This window comes from Protopterus annectens, chromosome 8.part0, assembly GCF_019279795.1.
Source record: "Protopterus annectens isolate FY-2018-M chromosome 8.part0, PAN1.0, whole genome shotgun sequence".
NCBI classification, from domain to species: Eukaryota; Metazoa; Chordata; order Ceratodontiformes; family Protopteridae; genus Protopterus; species Protopterus annectens.
Genome location: NC_056741.1, coordinates 507,592,904 through 507,613,159, shown reverse-complemented (window position 1 = coordinate 507,613,159; position 20,256 = coordinate 507,592,904). Strand labels below are relative to the sequence as shown.

At 37.0% G+C, this 20,256-nt stretch overlaps 1 protein-coding gene across 1 annotated transcript in view; it reads right to left on the bottom strand.

The window, feature by feature from the left end:
• Positions 1-9,751: 9,751 nt before the first annotated feature.
• Positions 9,752-20,256, bottom strand: part of LOC122808292 (melatonin receptor type 1C-like) — a 68,122-nt gene continuing 57,617 nt past the window's right edge. The window contains exon 3 of the mRNA XM_044079257.1: positions 9,752-10,530. Within this exon, the coding sequence (XP_043935192.1) occupies positions 9,752-10,530 (779 nt within the window). The remainder of the gene's footprint in view (positions 10,531-20,256) is intronic.

Sequence of the window (20,256 nt, the reverse complement as noted above, 5' to 3'; positions counted from 1 at the left end):
TAATAGTGACAACAGACCAAAAAAAATTACCATTAATTTTCAATTAAACAAAACACTGTTAGGTATATATTCATATCTCCCTGTTGTCATCCTATCACACCAACTCCTCAGTATGTATATGTGCATCTATTAGGTTGTTCAATGGTGTCTGCAGACTGACTTGACTGTGATGATGGTTAATGCTAACATGTTACCTTAATTCAAAATTTTATCAGTGCTCCTGTAATGTGCAATGGTTTAAAATCATCTATAGGATTCCAATTTTGACATGTTCAGGTGATGATGGATGAAATCTTACTCTAATGTGATGTGCAAACTGTCCTCACTGTGACAAAGTATGCTGCACACACTTTTCATGTCATATGGCCATAAAGAAATAGTTATTATATCTCCTGAGTCATAAATATTATTTTCAAAATGCACACCACCCCTTGTCATTTCTAGAAAGCTTTACACGCAATTAAATTGTGATTTGCAATGAGGCCTGTAAAGCAGCTAATAGTTGTACCACTGTGTAGAGGTAGGCATTAATGATAAAAATTATTAAGACACATACTTTACTGTAGTCATTGTTTGTCACATTTGCCAGTGATGATCACATTTGCTTAGGTATCGCCATCCTAACACCATCTGTATAATAAGTGAATGATATGGATTTGAATCCTGTGTTATCTGTGTTCTGACCAGCAGCTTACTGCTTTCACACAGTTACCAAAGGGAAAGCTAGACAGCAGGTGTATTTTTTACACTCAGTACTGTTGAGAGTATTGATGACTGTGTATTGCCACTTAGCCAGTTTGCATGAAGGAAGGTGAACCAGCAAAAATATTACTATTTTGTCCATTTAAGGAGAGAACCATTTGCTCATCACTTAACTCCATGCAAACAAGGTAGGCAACAGCAACAGTTCTTAATGTCAAAAAAGTTATGACACATTTGCAATATAAACTGCATTATGAACAGCATAGGATCTGTCAGCTATTTCTCACATAACATATATTCCTAGCTAATTCTCAAGTTCAAGTTTTATTTAAGAAATGGGAATCTCACATGTGCTAACAACTTGTGCAAGTTATTTTCATGGTGATTCGCGACGTAAACAGGTGTTGGCATGTCTTACTATTCATATTGTCCAGTAATGTCATAAAAAAACATTCATTAACATAACAAAAGGGAAGGGACTTGTTTTTCACCAAAGACATACTTATTCAGACTCATTTGTGCCCTGCAAAAATGCACCTGCAAATGCTGTCTCATTAACAGGTCCAATGTCAACTACACTACAGAAATAAAGGGCATAGCTGCATTGTTATATTAGTTATGGGTTTATACTGACACTGGCCTTAGGCCATCACTGATCAAAACACACTAATAATGTCAGAAAAATCTAGTACTGTAGACATTAATTCATTAGAATATGAACACACATATGTCAACACTTACATTCCTGTTGTTTCCAAAATGTGTGTGTGTGTGTGTGTGTGTGTGTGTGTGTGTGTGTGTGTGTGTGTGTGTGTGTGTGTGTGTGTGTGTGTGTGTGTGTGTGTGTGTGATTATGTTATGTAAACAACATATTCAGAAACAGGTACATCTATGTCTCAGTTCTGCAACATGCATCCATGACAACTTATTTCACCTAGGTTAACAAGATGACTTTTAAAGTATCTTTGCATGTTAGAATCATGAAAGCAAATCTGAAGTCCAGGCTTTACACACAAGTCTCATAACAGTATATGTTACCTGCAACATTATGATGATGTCATCCTCTATAAAGACTACTATGACAATGAAAATATTAGACTTCTGTTTTGGCATGAATGTTAAGTACTATGTTCTGCAGCTGGACTAAATAGTTAAGGATTTGAATTGCATAACAGTCAACTTGTGTGTTTACCTGTATGTGTAGCTGTGTGTGCATAGTTAGGAGATCATGAGTCTATGGCCTAATATTCTCACTCAAGTCTCATTGACAACAAAACCTTACAGTGGTACAAGACTACACAACAGTTTCATACAGACCTTAAAACATCTTCTCAACATACACTGATGATGTCGTCTCGTATAAAGTGTTCTCTGATAATAAAAAAAGTCAGACTTGTGCTGTGGCACTACCATTAATTACTGTGTTCTCTAGCTTGTGTTACTATGTAGGTAGGGGCTGTAATCTCATTTCAGTCAACATGGGTGTGTGTTCAGTTATTTCTCATTCGGGAGACCATTAGAGCAGTGTGTTAGTCACTCCTACTGGCAACTTCTTCTCACCAGATATTGATGATGTCATCTGCAATAAAGTGTTCTCTGACAATATGAAAGTCAGACTTGTGCATAGCACTTGCATTAATTACTGTGTTCTCTAGCTTGTGTAATTAGGTACAGAGGGGTTCTAATCTCATTGCATTCCATGTGTGTGTGTGTGTGTGTGTGTGTGTGTGTGTGTGTGTGTGTGTGTGTGTGTGTGTTCATTTACCTCTCATTCCAGAAACCATTTTAGAGTAGCATGTGAGACACTCCTACCAACATCTTCTTCTCACCAGACACTGATGATGTCATCTGTTATAAAGTGATCTCTGACAATATAAAAGTCAATCTTGTGTTGTGGCGGTAGCGTTAAGTACTGTGTTCTGTAGCTAGTGTAGATTGCTAGGTAGGGTTTTTAATCTCACTGCAGTCAACTTGAGTGTGTTTGTGCATGATCATTCATGTATCAAAGTGGAGATAATCTTAAAATGGTATGCAAGACCACAGATATGTCATTCAATCTATCCCACTTCTTCTTCTCAACATACGATGAGGATGTGATCCCCGATAAAGTGCACTCTGACAGTATTACACTCAAATGTCTGTTTTGGAATGAGCATTTACCACTCTGTTCTTTAGCTTGTACTGTTAGATAGCTTGTGCTACTGGTCTCACAGCAGATGACTTGTGTGTGTTTCAAATATGAATATGGAGACAATTTTACACTGAGATGTGACTTCATACACTCCTTCCAACTTTTTCTTCTCAGCATACAATGATGCTGTCATCCTGTTTAAAGTGCATTGTGACAATGTAAAGTCAGACATCTGTGTTGCTTTTCTTGCATTGTATGGGGTCTAATTTGTATACCTACGCAGGCCTTATGTTCAAATATGATTTCAGTCAACTGGTGTATGTGTGTGGTAGGTGTTATATTATTGTCAATATTGATCTTTTGAATCTCTTTTCTTTTGACTGCCACTCAGAAGAACCTTTAAGATACCCCCATGAATCCAATATCCCCTTTATCTCTCTGCCAACATAACAGCCTCTCTCCAGAAAACCGGTGGATGTCATTATTTCAAAGATGCTTACACACATTGTGAAACAAAGCCCTTCCATGACCATCTGCAAGCCATCTCTAGACCATTGGATCTATGATTGCTAATGCTGTCATGGGATGGTGCACATCACATAGCAGAGGAAGTGTGCGATAAAACAAACACATACACATATAGTCACATACTCCTACTATCTTACATAATACAGTTATATTTATTTTGGTTTTAAAGATATAACAATGGCTATGATTTTATGTGATGTTGGCCATTAGCATAGTAAAGTCCCATAACCCTATGAAGATTGCACATGTCAGTATTGCTGTCATCCACATGTGCTGTGTTGACGTGTGGATGTACATTAGCTCTACAACAGTGCAGTCTAGTCTTTGATTTGATGTAATGTATTGATGGCCACTGCTGCCATTTTTTTACATGTTCATTCCATAACAGCTATAGTAACATGCTAGCTGAGGACTGTTGACATAGGATGATGCTATGTATATTGCTGCCTTAGTAAGGTGTGTGTTTATGTAGTGGAATATATTAACATTCTACACATTTCTCATTCAACCATATCACAGTGACACTTACAGTATGGCATGTGCACATATGTTTACCTATCATCATGAAATGCTATGTGATGTAAAGCAAAATTACATCATCCTAATTACATGGGCACATGTGCCTTGTTTCATTCACATATTGTAATACTGGTCTTGTTTCATCCACATATTGTAATGCTGGTATATACACAAACATATAACCAGTTCAGATTCACCTGCAACTGCGGTACATTCAGTCTGTGCCCAACTGTGTTGAATTCACAAAGATTATTCAGGTGCTGCCCAGCAGCATTGGGTGACTGTCCACATTTGTGTCATTACCTGTTCTGCATGAACCACATCCACTTCAAATGTAATGTGCCCATATATGGCATCAGAGTCCTCACACACACCTTTCCAATGATAAACATATAGGCATATGATGTGCAAGTGAAGTAATGACGTGAAATAGGTAGAGTTGTATGACTGTCTAAACAGTTGCACTGTGTGTCATGTGATTCATACCCAAGGTTCTATTTGGAGGTGCTCTCACAAATCTTTTATTTAGTAAGCCTATAATGTTATGGGGAATACCCAAAGTATACATACAAACATTACTCAGCATATTTTCTCACAAAACAGCTCTTCTGTGTGCTATCTAAGGCTAAAAACATGGCATGAGTGACCCCGATTACATCCCAGGTTGCCTTATCAATAATTAAAACATGACCCAGCAGACACAGTCAGATCCTCACTTAACCACATCCTTCCGCAGGTTATTTTCGGACTGAATGCTGAACAGCAACAGTTTTCTGTCCGAACAAAGGGGGCCCATCAACCAGCACAGGAAATTATAGACCCATAAGCCTGACTTGCCTCATCTGTAAGCCAATGGAAATAATCATTCTCAACTATATATTGAACATAGGTAATCTACCAACTGTGTAACCAAACCATTTTAGATTTGTTAAGACTAGATCATGTCTGCTAAATTTGGTAGACTTCTCCAAGAAAGTCACCAAGGCCATGGATGAGAGAAAGAATGTACATCCTGCAGCATTTGGCACAATTCCACACTCAGGTATTACAGAGAAACTGTCTCAAGTGGCCATTGAGCACTATGTCACTAAATGGGTAAACCAATGGATCACCAACAAGACATATACTGTCAAAGTATTTGACTTCACCTCCAGCAAGGGGCCAGTAACCAGTGTATTACCATGAATACTAAGCCCTTTCCTGTGTGGTATTTAATTACAGAAGTCGACAAAATCAAACAGACTTTGTGCAATCAACTTACCTAATGACTGCAAATTGTAGGTGATCCTTGGATCCAGTAATGGTATTGATATACTGTAGAAAATAGTAGCACAAACAAATGAATGGTGCAAGAGCTATGGAGATGCACTAAATGTCCAAAAAAGCATAATTAATTTCTTTTGTAAAGCAAATACCCAACCTAATTGCAATACAGACAGCACACCCCAATAAGTACACCCAGTGGTACATGATCTGGGTACTCAGGTAGATAGTAATTTTAAGTTCAATCACCATGTGTCTACTGTAGTGACCAACCCCCTTCTATGTGGCACAAGCCATAAGTGTGGACATGGCATCCAGCTCAAAGGGTGTTATAATTCCATTGCAGTTGGCCCTCATCACAACAATAATTGAGAGCAATGCATTCTTTTGCATGTAACTCACCATACATGTGCAACAGGTGGAGAAACATCAGAGATTTTGCACAAGGAATATACACAGTGCTTTCTACAAACCCTACATGGAAATATTGAAACCCATATCACTGCAGTCTGTCCCCTACATACTACTAAGAGCTGATTTTTTTTGTCTGGTCTACACAGAAGTCTCCAATCTGGCCCTGATGGAAATGTCACACATTTATAAAGCAAACTGCATGAGCATCACACATTCAAAGGATGATAACATAACATGTGCTATAATAAATCATGTTGAACAGATAAATGCATCTCTCAGATACTACCCCTTTTCTGGAACAAACTTCCCATTCACATAAATCAAAGGCCTTTCCTGACCATATTCGAGTGCAAGCTATGTCAATGGATGGTTAATGGTAATTGTAATCCCAGTGTTGCACCTATGTCCCTCATGGATAGAAGCAGTTGGTCTTAGATAACATAGCACAGGCTAATAAATTTGTGAACTTTGTTCACATAGATATTTAAAATTGTGAAACTTGTGTTAAATATGTCAAGGTTTTTATGTCATCTTGAAACATTAGCCTATTGCTCTCCTATGAACCTATGAACTCCAATTATTTCCTAGGTACAGCTAGTGTGATTGTACAGTGTCAAAGACATAACAGTATATCACATCAGTATTACCACTTCTTAGTTTTCATAAACACATATGCATGCATGTCAAGATTTCATACCAATATACATTTTCACTGACAGTGTCAGGGGGAAAATCATTGTGTGGCACATGTTGAGGATTGACATGTACTTACAGAGTGATCCATGCATTGTTTTGTATGTCAACAAATTAGCACAGTGACAGCTTCCTTCTTCATTGATGATAGACTTTGCACTGCTGTAGTTTCTGTGCACATGGCCGTAGCTGATGCATTGCCATCAGCCTCACACACTGTTGTACCATTCATTATAACACACCAGTTCTTAATTCAAACCTCATTTGCAGATACTTCATAAAATGTATTCATTGTTATTAAATGTGGCAGATGCATGCAATACTCAGCTGTGTGTAGGGAGTCCACTCATAATAGTGTGTTGCTCGTAAGCATTGTTAGCTTTATGGCCAATACCTTATGTCTACTATGGATGATTTAGTCAAGTGTATTACATTTGGTACAGTGAGCTCCCACACATCTTGTTGCAAACAGAACTACTCTTTGGTATGCTTACCTACTAGGAATTGACAATGCAGACTTCCCTTCAATGTGTTGCACATTATGCATATATGATATTTCTTTCTGTGTTGCATCCAGTAAATACGGAGGTCATTGACAACATTGATGGCAAGGGTTCAATTGTTGCACATTTGGCTTGTGGGTTATGTGTCATAACAACCTCTCAAATGACCAAGACTGCCCCTGAATTCAATTCCAAGTTTAACACTGTCCCAAATAACGCCTCCAAAGACAGATGATTTTTGGAAAAGGGGTAGTGAATTCCCCTTATAGAATACTGATAATTATTATAGTAGCACACATCTGTTCACATAACATGTATAGTAGCTTAAACTCACATAGTCTGACAATGTAACAGATTAAAGTTGTTGATATTTTTAAATTGTTTCTGATTGTGCCTGCTTCTGACATCAGTTGTCCATGAGTTTGTTGCTATGTCTCCATGATTGTTTGTGAGATATGCAGATGTTCCAGTCATATTCAAGAAGTCATTGTGGAGATCTTTACAGCATGCACATAACAATTGTCTGTGATATATGCTGACGTTCCAGTCATATCCAAGCAAGTCATTGTGGAGATCTTTACAACATGCACATACCTCCTGTTCTATATACCACCGTTGGTAAATGTTTTCTCCATTGAAGATGTCAGTGATGTTTATATAACAGCTGTTCATCTCCATTGACATGTAACCTTGTGTGACAGTCACATATATGTACAATCATATGTAGTGATATACATATACTTGCACAGGAGGTGTAAACAGCAGTACGTACTGTGCTCTCTACATATGTGCTTCATGTTATGCTACTGACTTGTCATGGAATTGTACATGACTTGCCATATTGTACATGCTAACTTCACTTTCCTCATTGCTATCATTCATGCCTGTGGCCTTTTTATTCAGCATGCTTTCCCTGCCTAGCAGAGGTAATCTCCCGACTCAGTAACCAACCCATTTTTGATTTGTTAAGGCTGGATCATACTTATGTTGTATTGTATTTGCCCTTGCTGATCACCCCAACATCTGTTATTTCAAGTCTGCAAAAATGTGTTGTAGTGTACATTGCACAGAGTACACTTTTCTATTATGCGTTAATACTGCAGTTGTTGCAGTATTTTCACCCCTGGTAATCATTGCTGCTGTTCATGTGATCTCAATGAGCAGGTTTGCCCAGCAGAGCAGGTTTGCCCATAGAAAGCCTTGTATGCATGTTCCTTCTATGGTCATGCTGCTCTGCATTGTTTCCTGACCAGCAGCACTGTTGCTGACCATGAAAAGTTGCTTGTACCCTTGTAAGCACAATGTGTGGCATGCATATGTTCATCACGCAAACACATAAACTCCATGTACACTTCATGTGAAACCTACACAGAGTTTATACTGAATCCCCAGGATTCTCGTTCTGTTATTCTTCACAATATTCAATTTCCTTTGAGGATGGACTTCCCTAAGCTACATTCAGTATTATCTTGAGTTTTAATTGGTAATGTTACTGCAAAATCATATCTATCTTTAAAAATTATTCTTGATATAAAAATAGTTATACCAGACCGTAACTGAGGGGGTTATGTAAATAGTTCTTATCCTGACCTAGATGTAAAGCTAGAGTGATATGTTTAGAGTTCCTTCCAGGACATGTTTATCTTTTTTGTTTATTGGGATATTTATTCTTAAGGTTTTTATAACCCTGATAGAAACAATAAGGTGTCTAGGAATAATAATAATATCATTCCCTGCCACAAAGACAACTACCATACAGTAACATATCATTCCTTGCACCACACTGTTCTGTTGATGCTGCAAAAGAAGTTTAGCTCCCTAGACTGAGCATTTTAATGGAATCTGACTTGTTGATGTTTAGTAAATCTATCACTGATGGGTCGGAGAATGCCTTTGTATACTAGACAGAGGTCACCTCCTAGTAGTTTGTAGGATACCAAGTATATAACAACGATTTGAGTCGGTCCATGTCAGTTACTCCATACTTTCAAGGCACTGAGCTGAGGCACTTAGTCATCATGGCCATGTGTGTATAAAACAGATTTTTTTTATGTTGTTGTTGTTGTTGTTGTTGTAGTTGTTGCTGCTGCTGCTGTTGCTTTTTATGCTTTTGACTCCATTGTGTGTTGTTTAGTGTTATTCTCTAATCTGATGACATAACCAAGGAATGATTTACGGTCTCCTACAGAAACTGTAATGATATGAGAATGAGAAGATGAAAGTCAAATTTTAAAGATAATTGAAACATATTTTTATTACTGTTAATATTTGTAAAGTACTAACTTGATATATAACATTTTTGTCAATCTCTTTTAAATGACACTTTCATTTTATCTACCCAGTTTTCAATGTCTCATTATCTATGTATGTGTTGGTTGGATCGAGGGCACTTATTATGCAACTTGGACAATCCTTTTCCTTCTTCTGTGGAATGACTTTGACTTTGAATTCTCAGTTATGAACAGAATAAAATTATTTTCTTGGTCTGGGTCTTGCCTGAAAAAGGCATTTTAAGCAGTGCACCTATCTGGTTAACAAATGTAAACTAAACACATTTTTGGTGATATATTTAAATGTTTATAACTCTTATGTAATAATGTTGTTTTTGAGCTTCTTTTATCTGTTTATATTCTTTTTTGCTATAGTTTATTTTCATTTTCTGAGATTCAGCTAACCAGTCTAAAAGCATTTATATTCCATTGATTCTTACTTATTATATGATTACTTCATGCCTGGTTTGCTATCTCAAATGAAGTTGATAAAAAAAAAGCATAACACATAACTGAAGCTACTGATCCATAAACATTATACAATAATTATGACTGTAAATTATATCACATGCACATAACATGGAATGCCCATTTTTAAAGAACAGCATTTATTACAGTTTGAACAGTACAGAGAAATTAAAAATAATATAAATATGTTTATATTTCCATTTATGAACTAAGCATGTATAAAAGGGTTAACAGCATATGTATTTCAATCTAATGTTGGGTCACCTTGAAGATACAGCAGTGAAAAGAATCATGAGAATTCTCTTGTACTCCTGCCTGAAGTTTTGATTAAGGACACCATAAACAATACCATTCAGACAGCTGTTGAATGAAGCAGTGAAGTACCCAAATATGTACAGCCAACTGGGGAGCTCAGAAGCCAATCCTTTGGGATTTAATCCCACTACCAGGGCAGGAATGCTAAATGGACTCCAGCAAACTGCAAAAAGAACAAACACTGCAAACATGGTGATGAAATTACGCACTTCAGCTGGTTTTAATTTCTGTTTGCTGTCCTGTCTAACACGATACTTGACTTGGATGACCAAGATCCAGATCCTTAAATAGCAGAAAATTACAATAATCACAGGTATGATGAAGTGCAATACAGCTAGAGTCCCTGTTAAAGTTGGATTTGCTGTAAATTTTATAGCACAGAAATGTACTCTTTCATCATACTGTAATGCATCAAAGACTATACCTGGTATGAGCAAAATGATGCTGAATGACCAAATTAGTAAAACATAACAACACGTGCTCTTCATACTGTAAAATTTATCATAACTGAGGCTGTAGCAAATGCAACAGTAGCGGTTGATTGCAATACCCAGGATGCTGTATACAGATATGTAGAAACTTAAAGTGTGAATCATTGAAGAAATCTTGCACTGAGCGTCTCCTACGATCCATTTATTATATAGAGTGGCAACAGAAACTAAGGGGTAGGTATATAAGCCAACCATTAGGTCTCCAACTGCTAAATTAATCACAAAGACATTTCCTGAAAGAAAAAAAAAGACATTTAAAGAGTATGGAAGTAAGTTGTACAGAAATTTAAACTGATATGATTTCTTGGCTCTTGGTCCAGGTGATGTTAATATTGAAAAGGAAACAATGATACATAAAAGTCATGATCCTGATTTAGTTCTGCCATTAACACACAGCTGTAGAAAATGCATTTATATGTGAGGGCAGTTGTCACCTGTCTCTGTGCTCTGTGCCTTTGCCTTGTGTTATATATATTTATTTAAATAATGTCTTGAAGTATAATATGTTTTACAGTAAAAGACTAAGATCCTGCAAGCTAAAGATGCTGACATCATCAATGATCAAAATAGTCTGCATGGAAATGGCCATTAGACATCGAGTTTTTATCATACTGGTTCTAAGTCAGTGGCAGAACATAAAGTTAACTATATATTGTACTCTGTAACAAATGTTTTGTGATGGTCCCTACATGAAGGAAATGAGAAATAAAAAAGTATAGTATTGTGACTCACGAACCTTACATTTTATTACACTGTGACTGTCAGAAACCGGATGTTGAAAATTGCATTTATTAAATTCCAACATGTGTGCTGTGTCTGTGGCTCACATATGTGTGAAGACCCTGTCTATAAATAAGAAGAGAAAGTATACAGGCAAAACTGAAAATATCACAATGTTCTAACTTTAATAACCATGTTTATAATAAGCTGTATGATTTTACAAAGTTTATGCATTACACGTCTACTGGATTGCAGTCTGGAATGCTGAGTGGCATGAAGAAAAATTCTGTAAAATTAAGATTATCAATGATGACTTGATATGTATGAATATGAAATAAAAATATTAAAACTTGGAATGTTTAGTGGAATTGATCTTCATGTCATACAAACTTTAGAGCAGGATGAAGTATGACAGAAGTAGCATATGACAGGCTGTTACTCATCCTTGATTAGTGGTATACAGTATGCCAATACATGCAGCATATGACAGGCTGTTACTCATCCTTGACTAGTGGTATACAGTATGCCAGTACATGCAGCATATGACAGGCTGTTACTCATCCTTGATTAGTGGTATACAGTATGCCAGTACATGCAGCACATGACAGGCTGTTACTCATCCTTGATTAGTGGTATACAGTATGCCAGTACATGCAGCATATGACAGGCTGTTACTCATCCTTGATTAATGGTATACAGTATGCCAGTAAATGCAGAATATGACAGGCTGTAACTCATCCTTGATTAGTGGTATACAGTATGCCAGTACATGCAGCATATGACAGGCTGTTACTCATCCTTGATTAGTGGTATACAGTATGCCAGTACATGCAGCATATGACAGGCTGTTACTCATCCTTGATTAGTGGTATACAGTATGCCAGTACATGCAACATATGACAGGCTGTTACTCATCCTTGATTAGTGGTATACAGTATGCCAGTACATGCAGCATATGACAGGCTGTTACTCATCCTTGATTAGTGGTGTACAGTATGCCAGTACATGCAGCACATGACAGGCTGTTACTCATCCTTGATTAGTGGTATACAGTATGCCAGTACATGCAGCATATGACAGGCTGTTACTCATCCTTGATTAGTGGTATACAGTATGCCAGTACATGCAGCATATGACAGGCTGTTACTCATCCTTGATTAGTGGTATACAGTATGCCAGTACATGCAGCATATGACAGGCTGTTACTCATCCTTGATTAGTGGTATACAATATGCCAGTACATGCAGAATATGACAGGCTGTTACTCATCCTTGATTAGTGGTATACAGTATGCCAGTACATGCAGCATATGACAGGCTGTTACTCATCCTTGACTAGTGGTATACAGTATGCCAGTACATGCAACATATGACAGGCTGTTACTCATCCTTGATTAGTGGTATACAGTATGCCACTACATGCAGCATATGACAGGCTGTTACTCATCCTTGATTAGTGGTATACAGTATGCCATTACATGCAGCACATGACAGGCTGTTATTTGTCCTTGATTAGTGGTATACAGTATGCCAGTACATGCAGAATATGACAGGCTGTTTCTCATCCTTGATTAGTGGTATACAGTATGCCAGTACATGCAGCATATGACAGGCTGTTACTCATCCTTGATTAGTGGTGTACAGTATGCCAGTACATGCTGGGATAAGCTCCAGCAATCAGTGATAAAACTCTGACATTTGCAGCAGATGACCTGGGTTCAGCTAGTGGCACATTTAATGGAGAAGCTAGCACAAGTGATATTAGAGAGAAGTAACAATTGTTATTAAACCTACCTTGGGAGAGGGGGTCATAGGGTTCATAAGTGATTACTAAGCTAATAATGTGATTACTGGCAGTGCAGTGGTGCAGTGATTAGCATTATCACCTCACAGGACAAGGTTCTCTAATTTGATTCTCAGTTGGGGTGCCTTCTGTGCGGAGTTTGCATGTCCTGCCTGTGTTCCCATGGGTTTCTTCCAGAAGCTCTGGTTTCTTTCCATATTCCAATGATATGCATCTGGAGCTTTTCTCACTGGGCCTCCATTGAAAATGGACTCTGTCCCAATAAACAAATTTTAAATAAATAATGACACCAAGGATACTTTTAAGACTAGCCATTCTTCCCAGGAATCAGTCCCTGTACTTTCTGTCTTTGAGGTAAGCACCTTAACCATTATGTCAACCTCCAACCCCTATTCTAACAGGCCGCACTTGCAAGAACTAACTGATATCATAACAGGATCAGCATGTATGAAAGCACGCATGCACACCATGAGAGCAACCTTTAGTAGAATTCAAATAAATGCTGTAAGGGTAGATAATTAGGAACATATTTAAAACTTCCCTACGTCTGAGAGGAAATGATGGTTGTGATGTTTTAACTGACTCTCACCTCCAGGAAAACAAACAAGATATCAGGTTTTCACTCTTATGGGGATCAAATATATCAATGGAGAAGTCAAGCAGGAAGTTTTATAGCCAGTGTGGAGGGCAGGGAACCTAAAAAATTAAAACAAATAACTAACACAGAGCAAGTTCAAAATATATTATGTAGCATTCTCTAAAATAATGGATTCTCTCCAGTAATGGAGATTGTCTTTAGTTTCCGCTGACTAAATGATAAAACTAACAGCCAAGTATAACAATTAATCTTATGTTATTAGCTAAAATTAATGTTATCCTTGTACTCTTTGCTGAATTGCTCTACTATACTTTTAAAGTGTTGCTTTGTATCAGTATGGTTTATAAATCAACTTATTTTTAGCTTAGCTATGTTTCATTTACAGGTCTAGGACATTTCATTCTTCTTATAATCTGACTTCTTGTTTGGTAGCAGTGATTTGTTAGAAATGCATTTTGATTGCAAATTTAAATAACAGAATGATGACAAGGAAGGAATAGTGCATGTGAAGCAGAGACTGTATCTGTCTCTGCACCAGCTGAGGGGAAGGGGTTATGCGGAAGATACTTTTGTAATAAAAAAGGAGTGATCTGTAGGAAAGTCCATGAGAAAAAACAGCACATTTGTCTAAGTAACTGTAAGGCAGGAAAATAGAGTATGGGGTGTGTTGGGGCACATTGTTTCAGAGAATAATTTCTTATGTTAGACCCATCCCAATTTACTAAGTAGCTGTTCTGTGCTGATTAACATGATCTTGCTACATAACAATTAACTCTGTGGTACTTCTGCACATAGTGCACAGTTCAAAACATAAGGCATTGTTCTGATTTATTTGCAACACCATAGGGTATTAATAAATACCATAAAAGTCACAACATGATCTGACCTGATACTGCTTAGCAACATAGCAGAATGAGTACAGCACCAGTATTTCACTGAACTAGAGAATCATGTTACTAGTACTGATGATGCAATCCTATGGAACTAGTGCAGTAACCATGCTACAGTCGGGCTCATGACCAATGTGACAAGAGCAGTAAGGCAACATGCCTTTTAGAGTATGTGTGTTCACACGTGATGATGTGAATCATAGCAGCAACATGAGCACTGGAAGCAGGCCAGAGAGGGACAAAATAGAAAAATGCCAGCATAGCTTATCATATAAATGGGGAAAATATGCATAGTAAGGAAAGGCAAGTCTTAGTCTGCTAGCTACACTAGGCAGGAGCCCTGCAGTACACCACAAATGTAGAGGTTATGTCTACCCAATTGACCAGAATAAGGAGTAAAGTGTTAGCCATCTTTGCATGGCCAGATCTTGTGAATACCAATTGGTGCACATGAATGGGCAGCAACAGTGTCCCATGAGATGTAGAGCTATAAATCTGTGGTTTATGTGCTCAAGCTTAAAGTGCAAATGTCCTGCTTGACCAGAAACAAACAGAGATGTGCATTATAGCACTGCCTGTATGTGACAGAACAGTGTGTTACTGTAGCATTTCAGTGTCAGTCACTCCAAGTTACCATACTGTAGGAGATTGCATTAGGACAAGCATCACATGAATAGGAATTCAATGGAGAATACTTTGTACTGTGATACAGCAAGAGTTCAAGAAAAAAAAATGGTATTGTACCTTAGCATGCTCTCCCTGGTGCATGGCAGTATACCTTTCAAACCTCTTTGAGTAAGACATCTGGGCAAAGCTATAATAATGGAGGGACAAAGGTCGAAAAATAGGGATAATGTTTAAATATCACTCCTACGAACTTAGAAAGTTGATAGAATAACAGGTTTTGTATTATAAATTTTCTGAAGGGTATAAAGCCTGAAAGTCAAATGTCTCTCATTATATTCTAACTTCAGTCTTCAATGATTTTCCAGTAATTTGCTAAAAACACAATTTTATGAGAAACAGACCTAAAATATAAGGCAAAAATCTGGACTTTCTGTGAAAATCGGGACTGCTGAGAGGTATACATGGCAGCAATAGGGACAGATTGGCAAGAGTAAACTGGGTAAGCTAACAGCAAAAATTCATGACAGATTTATGTCTGGTTCTGTGCATTTTGGGGGGTGGCATACTGACAAAGAGCATTAAACAAAGGAATGCCATGTTACTGCCCATTTTGTGGGTAGAGGAGTCACTGTAACATAGAACATGGCATAAGGGCATAATACCTTATTGCTCAGCCTGAGGGTTTCACCCTAGGAAAGTATGTAGCAAAAGTACATGCCAAGTTACTGACCAGCTGAGGAGGTGATTACTTTGCCAGAGAGCATACTATAAGGACATGGCAGGTTACTCTCATGCGGGCTTTACACTATGGCCTATGAGTAACAGCACGACATATGTCAGGGGGAAACAATTCCCACCTGTACATAGAGGAAGATATGGCCAAATGTAGAGAAGCAAGTGAAAGGCACAAGATGTGTACAGCACCACTGTCTGTCAGTGGAGTGATGTAAGAATAGTTAGTGGTAACATGCCCATTGCTGCTATCAGTATGGTACAGAGTAATAATAGTCACAGCACAGTAACAGACAGGTATGTGGCCACAAAACTATGAGGGGAGGAAGACAATGCTGATACCTGTTATACTTCAAAGTACTCTCACACAAACACACACACACACACACACATATATATATATATATATATATATATATATATATATATATACACACACACACACACACACACACACACACACACACACAGACCCATGTATTTAACTATATTGAAGTGCTTGATATGCTTATTCATATAGACTGCAATGTTGTTCTCAGTGGTTTATAATAATCTGTTTGAAATACTGTAAATATATGATAGGATGCAATACTGTTAGTTCCTGCATTCATGAATATACTCTAGTAACACTTGTGACTTAAACAAAAAACCTCCATTATGGCAGGAAAAAAGGCCCACATGGCTTTCAAAACTTACCGTAGTAATAAAAAGATCCATATGACAATACACAGTTACTTAATGATCTTATCAAACCTAAGTATGAGCACTATTTGTTCAATGATCAGTGGGGTTTTAGGCCCTCATACCTCATAAGAGGTTAACTTGGAGCTTCTATCCAGTAATCTTGTACAAACACACTGGAACCATATGAAGCACCAACTTCCTTTTTACTACTAGGTAAATTAATTAGCCTTCCAGTAGTCAAAGTCAAGATAATCCAGGCATGTTCACATCTTAGGAAGAAAAACAATGCTTCTTCAGTGCAGTGTTATACAAATTCATATCTATTAGAAATGTATTGCTTCTGACATTAACATACCACTTATGAATCTCAAATCAATAGGCAGTATCAATAATTAACTATTAAGACATTAGTAAACAAGAAATAAATCATGTATTACAAGTCTATAGATGATAGAGAATAACTGTATACTTTACTAATGTGAGCAGTGTGTCGTATATTTTAAACTAATAAATCGTGTAGTGAATGATTTTTGACATGTAATTTATAGGCCTTATAAAATCAGTATAGAAAGAGTGACCCAGCAATTTCAATGTGTGCTCATATCAGCACCCTATATAGAAGGAGTAAGACATCACCTTGCCTTGTTGTTTCCTGTATTACCTATTTTGACCGCAGCATTAGTTGTGATATTACCCACTCAGATGTTTTCTACAATACTTGTCATATTGCTTGGGTGATAATCAAGCTTTGATCCTCTTCATGGAATTCTTATCCTATTTGTTCTCACCTGAGGTATAGTTACTGCTAGGGTAGTGTGAAGTAAGCAATTAAGGCAAGAAATAGCTCTTGTGGATATTCTTGTTAAAAAGGTAAACACTGTACTAACCAGGACTAGCTGTTTAATTAGATCCGATAGCTTTCAGTAACTTTAAAACAATGTATGTCTATAACATAGGATACACACTCTCAATTTTGCTAATATTGAAAGTTTTAATGCTTGATGTGATGAAACTGTCATTAAAAAAGGACATAAAGTTCAACCACCTTAACTTCATTAGTAATAACAATATTGTCGACTTCAAGGCAACATTTGAATAGGCATTATTTATCTTTACGTTTTAGTACCTCAAATGTTTTAAATAATTTTTATTATCCTTAGTTTAAGCCAATTTCTTTTTGTGATTAGATGTAGCTTGTTTCAGTTTGTTTAAAGCACCTATTTCTTATCTAAGCAAATTGGGGGAGGGAACTGTATGAGCCTATGATGGCATTCTTTGTTTACTAGTTATAGCAAGACCCAATTCCACATTAGATGATTGTTACAAATTTGCTTTGTAACTTGGCTGTGGGAACATATATTTAACTGTTAAGTTTGTTATAAAAACATTCACAGCCATGATCATCCTTGCATGACTTATACACGCATACCATAATTCTAGGCTATAAAGTGATGCATGATTAAGCAGTGCTGTAGGACAACTTTGTATGTATTTTAATTCATTCATTATTAACTCTCCATGGTCTGGATAAACCATTGGAGATCCAAGTTTCCAAATAATGGTTCATAAAATATTTTATTTCTCAAACTGCATCAAGTATGGTCCCCGTTTTAGTGGTATAATTTATAATTTGTTCAGATGTCAGTTATTTTTCACAGATCTTTCTAGTATATATTTAAAATGTCCTTATTATTGGATAGAAACAAAATACCCAATTAATATATCAGTGAGGTTTATGTCTCAAGCTACTACTGCATACTGCTGTATAAAGCATCTCCTAAGTTATTCACTGAAGACCTTTATCTCCGATGTTATTTGAAGCTTGTTCAACAAAAATGTAATATCAAGAATTTTGTAGCTGTCACTGCAAAGATGAAGCCAAATAAGCATAATTCCCCCTTATATAATATGATGAACCTCTGTTAATAGCAGAACCTCTGTTAATAGCATTGTAAACTGATGGAACCTCTGTTAATAGTGCTCTATCTAAAGCTGTGCAAGTTCTACTTTGCCTCTAGCAGAATTACTCCTTTACTGGTATATCTTATCATATTAATACTACATTCACTGTGCTTGTTAGCCTGTCACACTGGTAATCAGTCAGGGGTCATTAGCCTATCAAACTGATAATCAGACAGGAGTTATTATAGGTTCATAGGTAGGTACTAGGCTATTGGCACTCGAGCCTATATAAGCCTAGCCAAAAATGTACCCTGGCTTTCGCCACCCAAGAAAATTATTTTCCTGTACCCCTGTTGATCAGAGCCACAGAGGTGATCCCCGGGGTGAATTTCTATTTCCCATCCAATCATCAAGATTTTTCTTGAAGAGTTCTAATGCATGCCAAACTGGTAATCAGACAGGGGTTGTTAGCCTATCAAACTGGTAATCAGACAGGAGTCATTAGCCTATCAAACTGGTAATCAGACAGGGGTCATTAGCCTATCAAACTGGTAATCAGACAGGTGTCATTAGCCTATCAAACTGGTAATCAGACAGGGGTCATTTAGCCTATCAAACTGGTAATCAAGCAGAGGTTTATAGCCTATCAAACTGGTAACCAGACAGGGGTTATTAGTCTATCAAAATGATAATCAGAAAGGGGTCATTGGCCTATCAAATGGTAATCAGACAGGGGTCATCAGCTTATCAAACTGATAATCAGATGGGCTTGCTAGCCTATCAAACTCTTAATCAAACAGGGGTTGTTAGCTTATCAAACTGTTAATCAAACAGGGGTTATTAGCCTATCAAACTGTTAATCAGACCAGGGTTAATAGCCTATCTAACTGGTAACCAGATAGGGGTTATTAGTCTATCAAACTGATAATCAGAAAGGGGTCATTGGTCTATCAAATGGTAATCAGACAGGGGTCATCAGCTTATCAAACTGATAATCAGATGGGCTTGCTAGCCTATCAAACTCTTAATCAAACAGGGGTTGTTAGCTTATCAAACTGTTAATCAAACAGGGGTTATTAGCCTATCAAACTGTTAATCAGACCAGGGTTAATAACCTAACTGGTAATTAGTCAGGGGTCATTACCCTATCAAACTGGTAATCAGACAGTGGTTGTTAACCTATCAAACTGGTAATCAGACAGGGAATGTTAGCTTTTCAAACTGGTAATCAGGCATGGATTGTTAGCTTACCAAACTGTCAATCTGACAGTGGTTGTTAGCCAATCAAACTGATAATTAGACAGTGGTTGTTAGCCTTTCAAACTGGTAATCGGACACGGGTTGTTAGCCTATCAAACTGGTAATTAAACAGGATACTCTTATTCATATTCTTTGTTTCAATTGTTGTATTTACAGTGACTGTTTCACTAGTGATAACTATGCATATCCTAAATCATCACTATTATGATATGGCTAAAGTGGCTCTGCTAAATCTGTATTACAGATTTTGAGCTAAAATGATAAAATTGAGCAGCACACAAAGAATTTTAACTGTGGTTATTATATATATTCTTTTAATCTCCAGTGTTGTAGATCTCTGTATTTTATTGTTAGCAGATGACAAAGCTAAGACCAAGCCGTCAATGTCTTCTTGTCTTTACCTTTTATTGTCTGATCTGTTTCCTGTCAAATTCGCTTGTTGAGGCCCTTGTGTTACACATTTTCAGATTTATGAAGTCCTTATGATTTTATCTAATTATGTACAAGAATGAACAGATTTGCTCTTAATACATCAGGTGGTACTTCCATGGTTGCAGTGTAGGTATTGTTGCCTTCATTATTAGTTATTACTAATGTGAGTATGTTGTCTTTTATGAGACTGCTTCTTTCTACACCTACATTTGTTATCTTACAATGTATATCAAAAACATCTTTCACTTGTTTAGGAAAAAGTTAATGTGATTTTATCCAATATATACTAAAATAATTGTATCTCTAGGTAA